Source organism: Lepus europaeus, chromosome 18, assembly GCF_033115175.1.
Source record: "Lepus europaeus isolate LE1 chromosome 18, mLepTim1.pri, whole genome shotgun sequence".
NCBI lineage: Eukaryota > Metazoa > Chordata > Mammalia > Lagomorpha > Leporidae > Lepus > Lepus europaeus.
In genome coordinates, this window is record NC_084844.1 from 45,461,665 (window position 1) to 45,476,775 (window position 15,111).

At 42.1% G+C, this 15,111-nt stretch overlaps 1 protein-coding gene and 1 non-coding gene across 4 annotated transcripts in view; both read left to right on the plus strand.

Annotated features, from left to right (window-relative positions):
* The window catches only part of GOSR1 (golgi SNAP receptor complex member 1), a 51,802-nt gene extending 37,022 nt beyond the window's left edge, over positions 1–14,780 (plus strand). For 2 of the 3 annotated variants that reach the window (XM_062175486.1, XM_062175487.1), the window contains exons 8-9: positions 6,694–6,776; positions 10,616–14,780. In XM_062175486.1, coding sequence (XP_062031470.1) covers positions 6,694–6,776; positions 10,616–10,740 — 208 coding nt within the window. In that variant the 3' untranslated portion in view covers positions 10,741–14,780. Of the gene's footprint in view, positions 1–372; positions 479–6,693; positions 6,777–10,615 lie in introns of those variants that run through there. The other variant, XM_062175488.1, reaches the window with a different exon arrangement.
* LOC133747419 (U1 spliceosomal RNA) lies at positions 7,313–7,477 on the plus strand. The gene has a single exon (XR_009864368.1). It is a non-coding gene; the product is annotated as a U1 spliceosomal RNA (small nuclear RNA).
* Positions 14,781–15,111: the final 331 nt, after the last annotated feature.

The following is a 15,111-nucleotide window of genomic DNA, read 5'->3' on the forward strand; positions in this document are numbered from 1 at the left end:
GACTGATACATAGTTTTAGGATTCAGACCTTCAAATCCGAGTCTGCTAACTCGACACTCTTGAGCTCTGTCTAAACCATTACTACATTTACCACCTTGTAGGAAGAGTATAAACTTTGAAGAGGGATTTGACTTGAAACCTGTTTGTTACTAGATCTCTGCTAGATAAGTTTCTTCAACTTCTGGAAGCCTTTGTTTTCTTCAAATTAATGTTAATACCTAGCCTGCAAGATTATTGTGAAGCTTAAAGATAATGAGAGAAAAATGCTTAGTACAATGCCTGGGTTATACTAGGTAACCTGTAAATGGTAATCATATTATGAATACTCAGACTTTTTTTTTTTTTTTACTTTTTGTTTTGGTACCATTTCAGATTTCAGGAAAGTTCCAATAGTACAGAGAAGTCATATACACATTCTACTAAGTTCTACAGAAGTTAACATTTTGCTACATAACCTTTTTAATAATTTTTTTAACTACTTGGAAATAAATTGCAGACATGATGCTCTTTACTCCTAAATGTTTCAATGTTTATTTCCTAAATATTTATATTGATATGGAATCATGTATTTTATTCAAGAGGTTATAACATGTTCCCATCATTAGTTAGTAATCCCAATACATTATAACCTTTTATAATACATTTTTGCCATTGTGAATTTTTTGTTAAATTGATGTACTATATCTCATGTCTAAGCAAAGTTTTCACAGAATTGCCTGATTTTCAGCTGAAATACCCCCTTGTAACGCCTTCACTTTCATCGGCACATAAGAATGATCATATTTTACATTTTATTTACGTAAAGTTTCCTTATAGTCCTTTCCTTTTATTCTTTTATTTCCCCTTATTTTCTACCTGATCTTGTAGGTTAGACTACCTTAATTAAGCTTTTCAGTTCAGCACTGGCCTGTTTAAAGGCTGAGAATATGGGGATAAAAGTTTGGGGTACCTCTTAGATTACAAACATCTGAGAACCATTGAATAACTGCTACTTTTATTTTGATACTTTAAAAACATGCTATTTGGAGATCTTTTATTTCAGCATTCACTTTTGTTTTAAAATATGATAGATATTACAGGTGAAATTTCATGGAATACAAAGCTAGTTATGATTACTTATGGATTAAAAAATTTTTCACATATTCCATATGTAAGTACCTTTTCCTTTTGAAGACATTTTTAAAATGTGTACAAAACCGATTAGAGACTTTGACATCAATTTATTTGAAAAGGACTAATATTTTTAATATTTGTAAGCTTCTTTAGCTTATTTAAATGTGTAACTTGTCTTATCTGTTGTTGAAAAAAATGTCACTAACTCAGGTAAGATAGTTTTACTTCCAGTAAGCATATATCAATGATTTATCATTTTAAAAGCATTGTATTTTATTTGAAGCTTATATTTTACCTCTGAGTATTTGGGCCTTGAAATAACAACAGCCCAGATTTCACTTAGCATGACTTCAAATGATAGAATGAGATGGGAAAGTGTATCTGGATATACTTTATGTGATACTGGAAATCATGCATATTCAACAAGATAATAGCATAATGTATGGTGATAATATCCATTTTCCGGCCGGCACCGTGGCTCAACAGGCTAATCCTCCGCCTAGCGGCGCTGGTACACCGGGTTCTAGTCCCGGTCGGGGCGCTGGATTCTGTCCCAGTTGCCCCTCTTCCAGGCCAGCTCTCTGCGGTGGCCCAAGTGCTTGGGTCCTGCATCCCATGGGAGACCAGGAGAAGCACCTGGCTCCTGCCTTCAGATCAGCGCGGTGCGCCGGCCGCAGCGCGCTGGCCATGGCGGCCATTGGAGGGTGAACCAACGGCAAAGGAAGACCTTTCTCTCTCTCTCTCTCTCTCTCTCTCTCTCTCTCTCTCACTGTCCACTCTGCCTGTCAAAAATTAAAAAAAAAAAAAATCCATTTCCCAAGGAAAGCAAAGTGCTTTGTGGAAATTATTTTTTAACCTTTATCCACTTGTGAGTCAGAGTATACAGGCAACGGTGACAGAGGCATATATGATCTAAAGATGGACCTCAGATTGCTCAGCCTAGTTTTCTGTTACTTTATTCAAAACCGTAATATGTGTGTTTTTGTTTTAAAGATCTGCTTACCTGTTTGAAATTCAGAGTTAGAGAGAAGGAGAAATATATATATATACATAGAGAAAGAGACAGACAGACTTTCTATCTGCTGGTTCAACTCCCCAGATGGCCACAGCAGTCAGGGGTGGGCCAGGCTGAAGCCAGGAGCTTCCTCCAGGACTCCCATGTAGTTGGCAGGGGCCCAAGCACTTGGGGCATCCTTCACTGCTTTCCCCAGGCCTTTAGCAGGGAGCTGGATCAAAAGTGGACAGCTGGGACTCGAACTAGCAACCATATGGGATGCTGGTATCTCAGGTGGCAGCTTAACCTGCTGTGCCACCACACTGGCCCCCTCCCCATAATATGTGTTTTTAAATACTTTCTAAAGTAAATTTATTTTAAAGCAACCACATTTTAAATATATCATTGTCATAGATATGCACCTAAACTGAAAAATTATAGATAATAATGCAAAATTGTTAGTTTGACTCCTCTGGGGTGGGGAGGGGTATCTAAAACAAAGTATTATAAAGTTGACGTTGCCCTTCTCCTGCTCTAATCCAGACTGTTTGATATACAGGCTGTCATACTGTTCTGATGCTGGGATGTCCTTTCTCTGTTATCCAAAAGTGATCTCTTTTTTAGTGGGTCACCTATTCCTTGGGTTTAAGTCTTCCACTTCCTTAGTTTCTTCCCTCATTATGCTGGACCATATCCTTTAGTTGATTTCTGGGAAATAACAAGAGGTAAATTTAGGAGACTGCCCACATCTAAAAATTCTTTATTCTACCCAGTCTTGATTCGTTGTTTAAGACAAGAATTCTTGGATAGAAATAACTTTGAACATTCAAAGGCCTTGTTTCCAGTATTACTTGTGAAGTCCAGTGCCAATTAAAATCTCTGATTCTTGGTATATTATATGTTCCCACCACTACCCTCTCTGGAAATGTTTAGGATCAGTTCTTTTTCCTGACTTTTTTTATTTCAGTTTTCACCATTATGAGCTTAGTATGCAACTGTTTCAGTCCATTGTACGGGGCACTGGATGATCTCTTACAATCTAGAAAATCTGGAAACTCATCTCCAGTTCTAGGAAATCTTCTTCCCTTCTTCTCTGTTGTTTCTTTTTAATTACTTCCTTCATGTGGGGACCCAGATTGAGTTCTGGACTCCTAACTTGGGCGTGGCTCAGCCCTGACTGTTGCAGGAAATTGGAAAGTGAACCAGTGGGTGGAATATCTAAATCTTTTCTTTCTCTGAATACATAAAATACAATTTTATTTTAGAGTTTCCTTTTAAAATTATTTATTTTCATTTTATTTGAAAGGCTGAGAGAGAAAGAGATAGAGATCTTCCCTCTGTTGGTTCACTCCCCAAATGCCAGGGCTGGGCTGGGCCTAAGCCAGGAGGCTAGAACTCAGTCCTGGTCTCCCACATGGGTGATGGAGACTCCCGCAGTAGAGCCATTACCTGTTGCCTCCTAGTGTGCATATTACCCAGAAGCTAGATTGGAAGCAGAGTAGCTGGAATTTGGTCCAGGTACTCCAGTATGGGATCTGGGTGTCCCTCGCCACATCCTGCTCCCTGAGCCAAATGCCTGCCCCTGTTGTAGAGTTTCCTGAGCTTCCCTTATTACCTCTGTTTGCTCACACTCCCTTTTCTGTTCCCTGGATGATTGGGTTAGATCTCTTTTATGTTAGGGGCTGCCCTTAAAAGTCTGGCAGTCATTGACTCTTTGTGTCTGAGGGTATGACTTTGGAATTCCGTGATAGAAGCTCATTCTGTGTGGGTGGATAGTGGGACTTGTTGAACACTGAGCGGTCAGCTTCAGAATACGTGATCAGTCAGGGATCTTGCTGCTTCCCTGGGGACTTCAGATTGTTGCTGTCTCTGGTTTCTTCTGGGCTAGGTTTCCTGCTGGACAGGGGACAGTCACCAGGCTTATGAGTTAGGGAAGGCAGTTTAGAGTTCTGGCAACCCCTTGTACAGATTTCCATTAATCTTCATTTTCGGTGCTGCTCAACTTTACTGCCTTCAGAGATACCTGACCCTTTTAATTCTTGAGCTTTTCTAAGATCTGTGGAAAACTTACCAATCGTTACTTATACCGGAACTGAGATGAGTAAGAGTAACGAATTTATACCTGCTGATGTTATTATTATTATTAACCTTTTATAATCACTCAGGTAGAGTTCCTCCAATTTCCTTTGCAACTGTTTTTTACATATGCATATATACTTAAGGGTTGGAGGCAGGCATTTGCTACCATGACTAAGCCACCAGTTGGGACAAACACACCCTGTATCAGAGTGGGATCCATTTCCAATCCTGCTTCCCACTTGGAAGGCAGAGTTGATGGCACAAGTATTTGGGTCCCTGCCAGCCACGTGGGAGACACTGGATTGAGTTTTTGATTCCTGGCTTCAGCCTGTCCCAACCCTAGCTGTTGCAGGCATTTGGGAAGCAAACCATCAAATGGATGATTGATATCTATCCCTCCGCCTCCCAACCCACAAACAAAGTACAGTATTATTGTAACAATTTAAATAATACTGAAATGTATAAAGAGAAAGTTAATCTGCTGGGACCCCTCCATTCTTACCCCTTGAAGCTGATAGTTGGATTTCTTTCCGTTAATCTTTCTCACTATCATATAAGCATTTGTAAGGATGTTTGTTACTGGAAATAAGAGGATGTAAGGATGGTTGTTACTGAAAATAACACATTCTTTGACTTGTTTTAAACACTCAATATAGCATACACATCCCTCTGAGTTAATAGAAATAATACTAACTCCTTTTTTAATAGCCAGAGTTACACAGAGAGAAGGAGAGGTGCTGAGAGAGAGAGAGAGAGAGGTCTTCCATCTGCTGGTTTACTCCCCAATTGGCCACAACAGCCAGAGCTGCGCCAATCCGAAGCCAGGAGCCAGGAGCTTCCTCCGGGTCCCCCACGCGGGTTCTGGGGCTCAAGCACTTGGCCATCTCCCACTGCTTTCCAAGGCCATAGCAGAGAGCTGGATCAGAAGTGGAGCAGCCAGGACTCAAACTGGCACCCATATGGGATGCCAGCACTGCTTTCCCCACTGTGCCACAGCACCAGCCCCCAAAATACTGTTTCATAGCATAATTATATTGTATAGTTCAAATTTCTGGGTGTTTTATCTTCAGCACACTTTTGTTTCTTCTTTGCCTTTGCAAGGCTTAAAATTGAAAATATTCCCTCCAGCATCTCATTTCAATAAGATACCTGGGAATTTATTCTCTGACGACTTGCCTGTCCCGAAACGTGTGCACTCAGCTCCTGGATAGGCATGGCTTAGAGACTGGGACAATGGCATATCAGGTAGTGATAGGTGGCCCAGCAGTTTTTCCCTGCAAGGGCTGAGCATCGTGCCATAAGCTGCTGGACTGGGAGCTCTCTGCTTGTCAGTCTCTCTGCGTAGTAGTCCTTTGCCACCTGCAGGAACTGGGAGCATGCAGACCTATAGTCTTCTGCTATCTGGGTTCCAAAGGAAACAGTGAGACTTGGGTCTTTACCTCAGAGCTGAAGGAAAATCTATATTTCCCTGCCCTCAATTCACTGTTCTCTTCTCATTTGAGAGAATGCAACCCCTTCACCTGGCTTTCTTTCCTAGAGTTCTCAGGAACTTGGTACCTCAGCTGGACCCTCCCTGGTTTGTCTGGTTCTATTTTTGGGTTACTCCATGAGGGAAATGGGTCAAAGGTGAGGTCACTCTGACTCTGACTCTGACTCCGACTCCCATCTTTCCACATTCTTAATCTCTGTTGCTTCCCCCCCCCCCCGCCGCCCCTTTTTAGTGTTCCAGGTATTCTCATAATTACTTAATGGCATTTCCTGTAGCTTTTTATAATGTCAGTATCTGAAGCCCCCTCCACCCCACAGAGTGTTAGATATCAGAATGGACACTGACTCTGCCCTCTAGGATTCTACTAAGAGACATAAGACTATGGGAAATAAATAATTCTGGAAGCGACAGCAAAACAGATTCTTTTAAACAAAACATCAAAGTAGTCACATGGAAGACAATGTATTCCACAAATCATGAGTTTTTCAGCTTTCTCAGTTATGTTTAATGAATCTGTCACCTTTGTTTACTTGCTTGGAAACTCAGCGCAGTGCTGCATGGGTCCCAGAGTCAGCCTCGTTGGTACCCAAGTGGAAATTTGTGACATAATCTCTTCAGAAATTGAGTAGACACTTCTGGTTCTATTTTTATGGCTGTAATTCTCTACTTCCCTCTCAGCGATTTTTCCTGATTAAGACTATTTTGTAGTTGGCCCCTTCTGAAACCATTTTAAGAGGCATTGTAATGTTATTTGTCTGTTAATGTCTTATTTCATTTGTTACTTTGAAGAAAACATAGGAAATGCTTTACTGCCTTGAATTAAAGAAAAAAAATCTTTGGATGGCAGTGGGGTCATTCAGAGAAAGAACAATGGAAAGTGATCCCCACCTCCACTCCCATTTTCCTGCTCAAGATACTGTTGCTCACTATAATTTTCTGTTCATTTTTAAAGGTATGTTGGACTTATGCAGGATAATCTTATGCCAATTTAATTGTTATCTCTTTTTGCCCCTTGAAGCATTGCTATGGCAACAAAAGAAAATATGACTTCACAGAGAGGAATGTTGAAATCAATTCACAGCAAAATGAACACTTTGGCCAGTATCCTTTCTGGAAGCTCAAAATCTTTGGGGATCAGGGGATGGAGATGGGGGTTGGGGATAGGGAAATGTACTTATTTTGTTTTGTTTTGTTTTTTGTTGGCATCATCAATTTCAGTAATGCCTGTCAGCTACATTATAGGAATATACCGTGCATTTCATACTGCTGAGTACCATTTCTAAAGGATTGCACACCAGGACAAGCATTGTAGAAAAGCAGGCTAAGCTATGGCTTGGGTGCTTGCGTCCCATATCAGAATGCCAGTTCAAGTCCTGGCTACTTCACTTCCTATCTGACTTCCTGCTAATGCATCCTGGGAGATAACAGGATGGCTCAATTGCTTGGTCTCCTGCTGCTCACATGGAAGGCCCAGAAGGAATGGAGTTCTAGGCTCCTGACTTCAGCCTGCGCCAGCCCCAAGTGTTGCAGGCATTTGAGAGGTGAACCAGTGCATAGAGGATCTCTGCATATCTCTCCCTCTGTCTCTGTCGCTCTGTCTTTCAAGTAGATGAAAATAAATAAAGATTACACACCCTATATTTACCTGGCTGGGGAAGATACCATGATCACGAAGGTGGTTTTCCCAGGGCAAGGCTTATCCATTGCATTCCAGATGTGCTGACCCTTGCGATTTCCCCAAATGTGGGAAACTCGACTGCATGATTTGTGGTAGTGAGGGACTGCATTCGTGCTTTCCCCTGAAAAAGAAAAAGAAAAAGAAAAAAAAAAAACTACACACCAGAAGTTTAATACTAGTAGGTTTCAAAAAAATACATGAATTTAAAATTTATTTACAAAATCATTTTGCATTGTATTTTTTATTTTATTATTTTTTAAAATTTATTTGAGAGACAGAGTCCCGCATCCACTGGTTCACTTACCTGGATGTCCTCAGTGTCTAGAACTGGGCCAGGTCAAAGCCAGGAGCCAGAAACTCAATTCAGTCTCCCACATGGGTGACAGGAACCCAGTTACTTAAGCCATCACTACTTCCTTCTAGGATCTGCATTTGCAGGAAACTGGAATCAGGAGCTGGATTGAGATGCTGGAGTCTTGACTCCTAGGCTAAGTGCCCCTCCCTACGTCACGTTTTCAGAGCTCTTTGACACGCATTAGAACATTATAGTATACATTGCTCTTACCTAAACATCATAAGTCATGCTTTTTCTTTTTCCAGTTTGGAGTCAGTCAGTGGCAGATGCTTGGGAGGGGAAGGAGGGAGACAGCCATATGCCTAGACAAGGTGTAACTGCTGGTAGGGTACTGTGACTGTACAAGCTGAATTGTAGGGTAGATTCTCTACACATTGTTATTGTCCTCCATGGTGTAGTTTTTCAATGATGATTACCAATACTTCCATCAAACCCAGTATAAATGTCTGCCACTGTAAAGCATTTTATTTCCTCTCTGAGAAGACAGGTCTTTGGGGGGGGGGGGGGAGCTTTCTTCCTCAACTGTTATGGGGAAAAAGGAACCATAATTCAAAAACGTTGAGTTCTTGTTTTGATCCTGGATAATTTAAGGTCACTTTTAGTATGACTTCTATTTGCCTGAGGAAAAGGTTTATCTTGAAGTTTGTTAGTATTTTCCAGTCTTTTATGAATTTTGCTTTTAGCTTTCAACCTGAGTGACCACACATCCAGAATCACTTCTGTTTTACATAGGGCTAAAACGTTTACACAGTTGTTTTATATACAATAACTCACTTCATTACCACAAAAGATAGACCGTAAAAATTACAGTTGTTTTACAGATGAAGAGTTAGGCTCAGAGAAGTGGCTTAGCCCAGGTTCATAGCTAGGAAGCAGCAAATTAAAGATTCAGATTTCAAGTTCCTATTGCTTTGTCCATGAAATCATGCTTTCTTCAGCTATGAACTTGGTTACCCACAAGAGCAGAGTCTACATAGTGAATACAAAAAGGTTTTGTGTTTAGCAGAACCCTTAAGACTTTGACATACAAGTAGGAATTGGATGGCAGGGCTAAGACTGAAGGCTTTCTCAGTCGTCCATTAGAATTTGTTGCCACTCCTCCTGATGCCCTCTTCTTTGCTCTGGATGTATTTCCCCTAGTAAACTTTATTTCTCTTAAAGCAGTATTCCAGGACCCAGTATAAGATTAGTTGCTCAGGAAGTTTACAATTCCACAAGGATGTGCAACAAATCTAAATATATATGGGGTGGGGGGAGTAACAGAAAGCTAATTTGGGTTGTGTAACGCATGACTGTGTTCGGAGACAGATTTTTATCAGAGTCTGCTTTTCATCTCTTTTTTCCTGCTTCCTTCCCTGTCTCGTAGCTCTCCTCAGTGTTAGCCACATGGCTCAGGCACGCATTCTCCTCATGGTGATAAATGTGACTACAATACCAGCTCAAAGACCCCCCATGGGAAAGGGTGCCCTGTCACTGTTAGAATTCCCAAGAGAACCGGGATTGGTCCAGCTTGAGTTACTGTCCAGGTTTCTAACCCAGAGAATGTTCTTGCTGCCAGTCCTGAGTTGATGTGATGGCAGAGGACAAGGTCAGCCCTACCCTGTTCCACAGACTGGACTGGATTAGTGTGGGAGGGGACAGGTGGGTCCCTAACAGTAAACTGGACAAAACTGTGTCCATTGTAGACAAGGTTTCCTGATGCCAGAAATTACATACTCCTAGTGAGTTTGTTTATCCTTTTACTTAAAAAAGCAAAATCATTTTCTCTATATGAAATTTTTACCTTGTAGAAGTTTTTGTCCATTAATTCAATACATACTTCCTTTTCCACATTTTTAGAACTGTTCCTGCAAATTGCCCTGGTTTTATTTTCCTTTGGTAATGCAAAAACACATTAATGCCTCCAGTATGTAAAGCTCACACGTAGAAGGGAACTCAAGATTACAAGAGGGATGGTCTTCGTCATATAATGTGTAGAATATAGAAGTACACAAATACATGTGGTCCCTGCTCAGAGTCATCTTGCTGCAAGAAAATGCAATGAGGATTCACAAGGAGTGGGATTATTCTAATTCACTAGTATCCTAGGTGGGTTTTGTCATAGGCTTTCCTGATTTTCATCATACCTCCGTTAATAAAAGGGTGCACATGCAAGTGTATTGTTGGATACATAGCCAGAAATACACAGCAGTATAGGTGTTTTGATCTACAACATATAAACAAGAGTGTGCAGATATTTTTAAATACTAAGTAAAATATAGTTTTTTATGTTCCCTAAATAGAACAGCTAGAACAGTTTAACCCAGTTTCCTAACTATATCCTGCCCACTGCTACAAAATGAATTTTAAAATTTAAATAATTCAGCAGTGCCTGATTGTCTAGACCCTAGAGTTTGTTCTGAATCCATGGGAGATTGTTATCCTATGGGGAGAGGATCAGGGATTGCTTCAGACCGTTAGGCAGAACCTCGAGGTCTCCTGAGAAGGGGGATTGGGGAGAAACAGAAGGAGGGAAATGGAATGGGGGTGAAGATGGCCGTGGCCGACTGTGCCAGTGCCTCCTTGCCTGCCCTCACTGGCTGGCACCCTGACCTGAAGCTTGGCAGTAGTCGCTCAGTGCGTGAGAACAGTTAGTATTTTCTTCTCCCTTCCTGTCTTTTAGTTTTTTTTTTCTTCTGTTCTTCCCTGTGTACTACACACAGGACTGGGAGACTAGAATTTGTTTGGGATATAGAACAGTTGTGTGGAAATGTGTGTTTGCTGAAGACTCCCTGGCTATGGTTTTCTTTGTTTCTTTGTTTCTTCTCATCACTTAACAATGTTTGAACTCCACGGAGCTCTGGAGTCCCCTGACTTTTCACTAACAGGACTTCTTCCAAATGTGACCTTAATAAAGATTTCCCCAAGATCGTTTTCCTGCTGTGAACAGCCTGATCCAGAGGATCAACCTTCGGAAGCGGCGTGACTCACTCATCCTGGGCGCTGTGATTGGCATCTGCACCATCCTCCTGCTGCTCTATGCATTCCACTGACGGGACACCTGCCGGGACTCTGGATGGCTCGATCTGGAATAAGGAAAAGTAGGAAGAAGCTGTCTGTCCTGGTCATTAGCCTGATCAGCAGAATGATTTCAAGACCGACTGCCTTGGGCTCTGTGGTCAGGATGAGCTGAAGCAGCAGTGTTCCTGTGCTATCTTTTCTAATACACATTTCCTTGTTTTTAGTAAAACAAAAAAACAAAAAGGGGGGAGGGGACTTCAGTTGCTTTTGTCTCCCTAGGACGCAAGCAAGCTGATCCAGCCCCGCAGTTCTGTACTTCAGTGAACGGGTGAGGCCTGATGACAGGCCAGGCCGGATTCCTCGGGAAGCCAGGCTTCTCTGTATCCAAAGACCGCTTTTCTTTTAGCCACCGGATTGGGTTGTGAATAAAAGTAATTTTGTCCTTTTATTTTACACTAATGATGAGAAATCACAAGTCCTTTCTTGATCATCTGTGCTATAGATTTCTACTCTGAGTCCCCAGTTCTTTTGGTATTCAAGGAAAATTCCTTTTTTCACACTTTTTTCACAGATGCAGATAGGCCAACTTCAAGTATGTTTGAGGTTGTCTAAAATGGAGAACACTGCAAAAAAAAATAAAGCTTTTTGTCTTTCCTTCTTAAAATTGTGGGTACACTGGTTTTAAGTATGTTGCTGGAAAAACATCAAGATGGCGGGCCTTTTTTTTTTTTTTAAGGAGCCAGTGATTATCTTGACTTTTTTGTTTATTTCTTTCTTTGGGTTAATATTTGCTACCAGAAGATGGAAATCTCAGTTCTCCCATGACAGAAGGAACAAACAGCCAGTGTCTGCCAGCGCCCTGCACTGTTCCCCGTCCTGGCAACGGAGAGGACTCGTTTTCTGTGACGTCTGTTCAACAAGGCACGGACACATGGCCATCTTGGAAGGCACTGTCCAGATAATCCTGTCGGGAAACGCTTCCCGACTTCAGAGCAGAAGTCTCAGAACTACTCCTGAGGCAGCCGGAGTTCTGTGTCCGTGAAAGTTCCTCATTCCAGATCTGTGCAGATTTGCCAGACCTGCAGAGCTAAGGCTGTGATGACAGAAATCTGTCGCTCTCGGCACCCATCTTCTGTGCCTCCCCTGGCAGTGACAGAGTTCTAAACAGCTCAACAGAGTCCTTTTCAAATTTAACCATTTCTCAGTTTCTGCAAACTCATTACTTGTTCTGCTGAGCATAATTTAAAGATTTCCGGTATGTACCTTCCTCGCTGGGAGAGAGGGCTGCTCTTCGCCAGCGGAATTGAGAGCATTGACTTCAGACTGACACAGGGACTAAAATGAGACTTGCAGGTAGTTCTTAACTACTTCACAGTGTGGAGGTGCTGGTGTGCAGGTGAACCTGACATACAGGCCAACTGTAGACTTCAGACCTGGTACAGACACCGGGTTTATCACTCTGGTGTCAGACTTAATACGCTCTGGGTATGTATGAAGGGCATTTGATAGATTTTGCTTAACTAGGGTTTATTTTTCTAAATACAGGTTGATTGATCAGTTTGTTAATGGGATGCCCTTAGAAGAAAATTAGGTTTTCCCAGTGTGAACTTTAAATGATCAGGGAAGTAAGTTCATTTATTAAATTCTCTGTTGAGAGAACAAAACTTCTCTCCCCTGACACTTTATTATCTTTGATTTTTCAAAGGGCCTTGATTGGTGGTTGTGCCTCAGCTGGAATGTGTGGGACTTTGTTTGCTATATAGTTGGCATTTATAAAATCTGAAGTATCATAAATAAAGTTATTTATTTAATTATACTACCAGTCTTTCTTACTGGTCTGGTTATTTTATTCATTCATCAGAGGTGATTGCGTGAGAGAAAAGTCAGGCACCAGCTGTTCTCGCTGCAGTTCAGCAAACAATGCTGATGGCTGATGAGCCTGTCATCAGAGTTATGCTTGCATGAAGTGATACGATCAGGGTGGTGATTCTCTTTGTGGAAATAAAGACGCCATTTCTTCCAAGGAAGTTGAAGAAGCTTAGTACAGGTGTTGCTGTCAAACAGGGAGGTGCCGCAGGGGGTTTGGAGAGGGCTCCTCCCGTCCTGTTGATGGTTCCTTCAGTTCCTTTGTTGGCAGAGGGAGGCCCTCGTGAGAAACTAGAAGTAGGCCATTTTCAGGAAGGGGCACCGTTTGGATCCCCAGTAACTGATCTGAACGTCGTATTCATGCCATTTCACTTTTCCTCTTGATCCCTCTTGTTTTTCTCCCCCTTGCAAACTGGTTGCTAGGCTCAGGGCCAACCAGTGAGAGCTAGAGGTCATCAGTCAGAGCATGGAGATTAGAAGGGATTTTCTATTTCTGGTCCCAAATAAAGGTTGCCTCCTAGGGGAAGTTACGCTCCCTCAACCATTATCTTATATGATGGGTCTCTCCTTTTTTTTTTTTTTTTTTTTGACAGGGTTAGAGAGAGAGAGAAAGGTCTTCATTTTTTCCATTGGTTCACCCCCCAACTAGCTGCTATGGCTGGTGAGCTGCGCCAATCTGAAGCCAGGAGCCAGGTACTTCCTCCTGGTCTCCCACATGGGTGCAGGGTCCAAGCACTTAGGCCATCCTCCACTGCCTTCCCGGCCACAGCAGAGAGCTGGACTGGAAAAGGAGCAACCGGGACTAGAACCCGGTGTGCCGTCGCCGCAGGCAGAGGATTAGCCTAGTGAGCCGTGGTGCCGGCCGAGTCTCTCCTTCTTGAGTCTTTTTAGTAACCATTCAAAACTTTCCATTTCACTAAAGAATATGAAAAACTGTAGCAACAAAAGGGCAGAAAATTCCAAGTGGCGTATTTCTGAGATTCTGTTTAGCATGCCCTGGTGACCTTAGTAAAAATGTTAAATCTGTTACCCAGATGTCCCAGGACTTGGGTTTTATGCCTCCTGGCAGTCTGTATCGTCATCACCACTGCTGATGCCGAAGGCCTCGCGGTCCCCGGCGTGCTCATCCCCTACTTCTCTCCCGTTAGGAAGGGCTGGCCTTCTCTACTGTCCCTCTGTCCTCCCAATCGAGACTCCCTTCTGTGGAGAATGCCTTTCTCCACACTGCTCGGTGCTCAGGTCAGGCCTGGGAGTAGAGACAGATAACAAGAGGAGGTACCCTGAGGGCACTTTTGTACTTGGAACCAAATATTTCCTTTAGTTCTTTCACGGTGGGTGTAAGTACATCAGGATGGAGAAATGCGCTTAGTGAGCCTGTGGGTGCGGTGACTCGGCCTCTGTGGGACTGAGGCACCTTGGGTTTGCGTTCCCACCGTTAGTGATCTCAGCCTGGGCAAAATGACTGTAAACAACTGGACTAACCCTTCTGGTCTCTAGTACCTCATGCTTGGTCATTATCCAGATGTGATTTTTTTTTTATTTGAGTTTTTTAACTTGTGGTATAAAGCTGTTGGAGGTGAATGGCCATGCCTGGTGTTAGGCTGGATTTTGTGGTAATGTAACTAAAGAACATGGATTCTACTCAGTATACAGTGGTTGTGTTCATTTCTTCTTAGGTTGGGAATTGTTGAGCCTGGGTTCCAAAAAGATGTAGAACTTTGATCATGGTCTTAATAAACTAACCTTTTTTGTTCCTTTATACACTTACATACCCTTCAGTTTCAGAGGGAAAAAGAAAATGCAGTGGAACAAGTGAGTCTTAAGAGCGTTTATTGGATGAGCAGCTGAGACAAAGCTGAGCCGTGTCTTGAGGAGTATTCTTCATTTTCTTTGTACCTAAGATCTCACTGTAGTATCAGATTATTTGCATTCATTCCTATCCTGTTAGCTCTTAGAGGAGGAAAATCAATTCCAATCACACTTACTATGATGGAAGGTATTTCCTCATGAAAAGCGCCAATACAGATTTTTTAAAATCTATTCTTTTCCAAATGCACTTTCTACTTTTTTGCTTTTAAAATAGCTTATTGGAACTGATTTTATTGTATTTGTACTTAATTTTTGTTCTCATCTAAATGTGCATTTTCTGACTGTATAGAAGAAGCTTTGTTATGTAATTTAATAATAAATTAAAAGTCTAAATGGTCATGCCTGTGGTTGTTTATATTGGAACAGTAACCCTTGAGGCAGTTCGGGAATATGAAGTCTTTACTATCTATCTCATGATGTTCTAAAACCCAGGATGAAAAGGCTGTCACCTGTTGACCACAAAACATTATTTGAACAGTCCACTAATACTTTATCTGAAGAAATGATGAGAAATGTCTATTTTAAAGGGGGGGGGGGGGGCCGGCGCCATGGCTCGCTTGGTTAATCCTCCGCCTGCGGCGCCGGCATCCTATGTGGGTGCTGGGTTCTAGTCCCAGTTGTTCCTCTTCCAGTCCAGCTTTCTGCTGTGGCCCGGGAGGGCAGTGGAG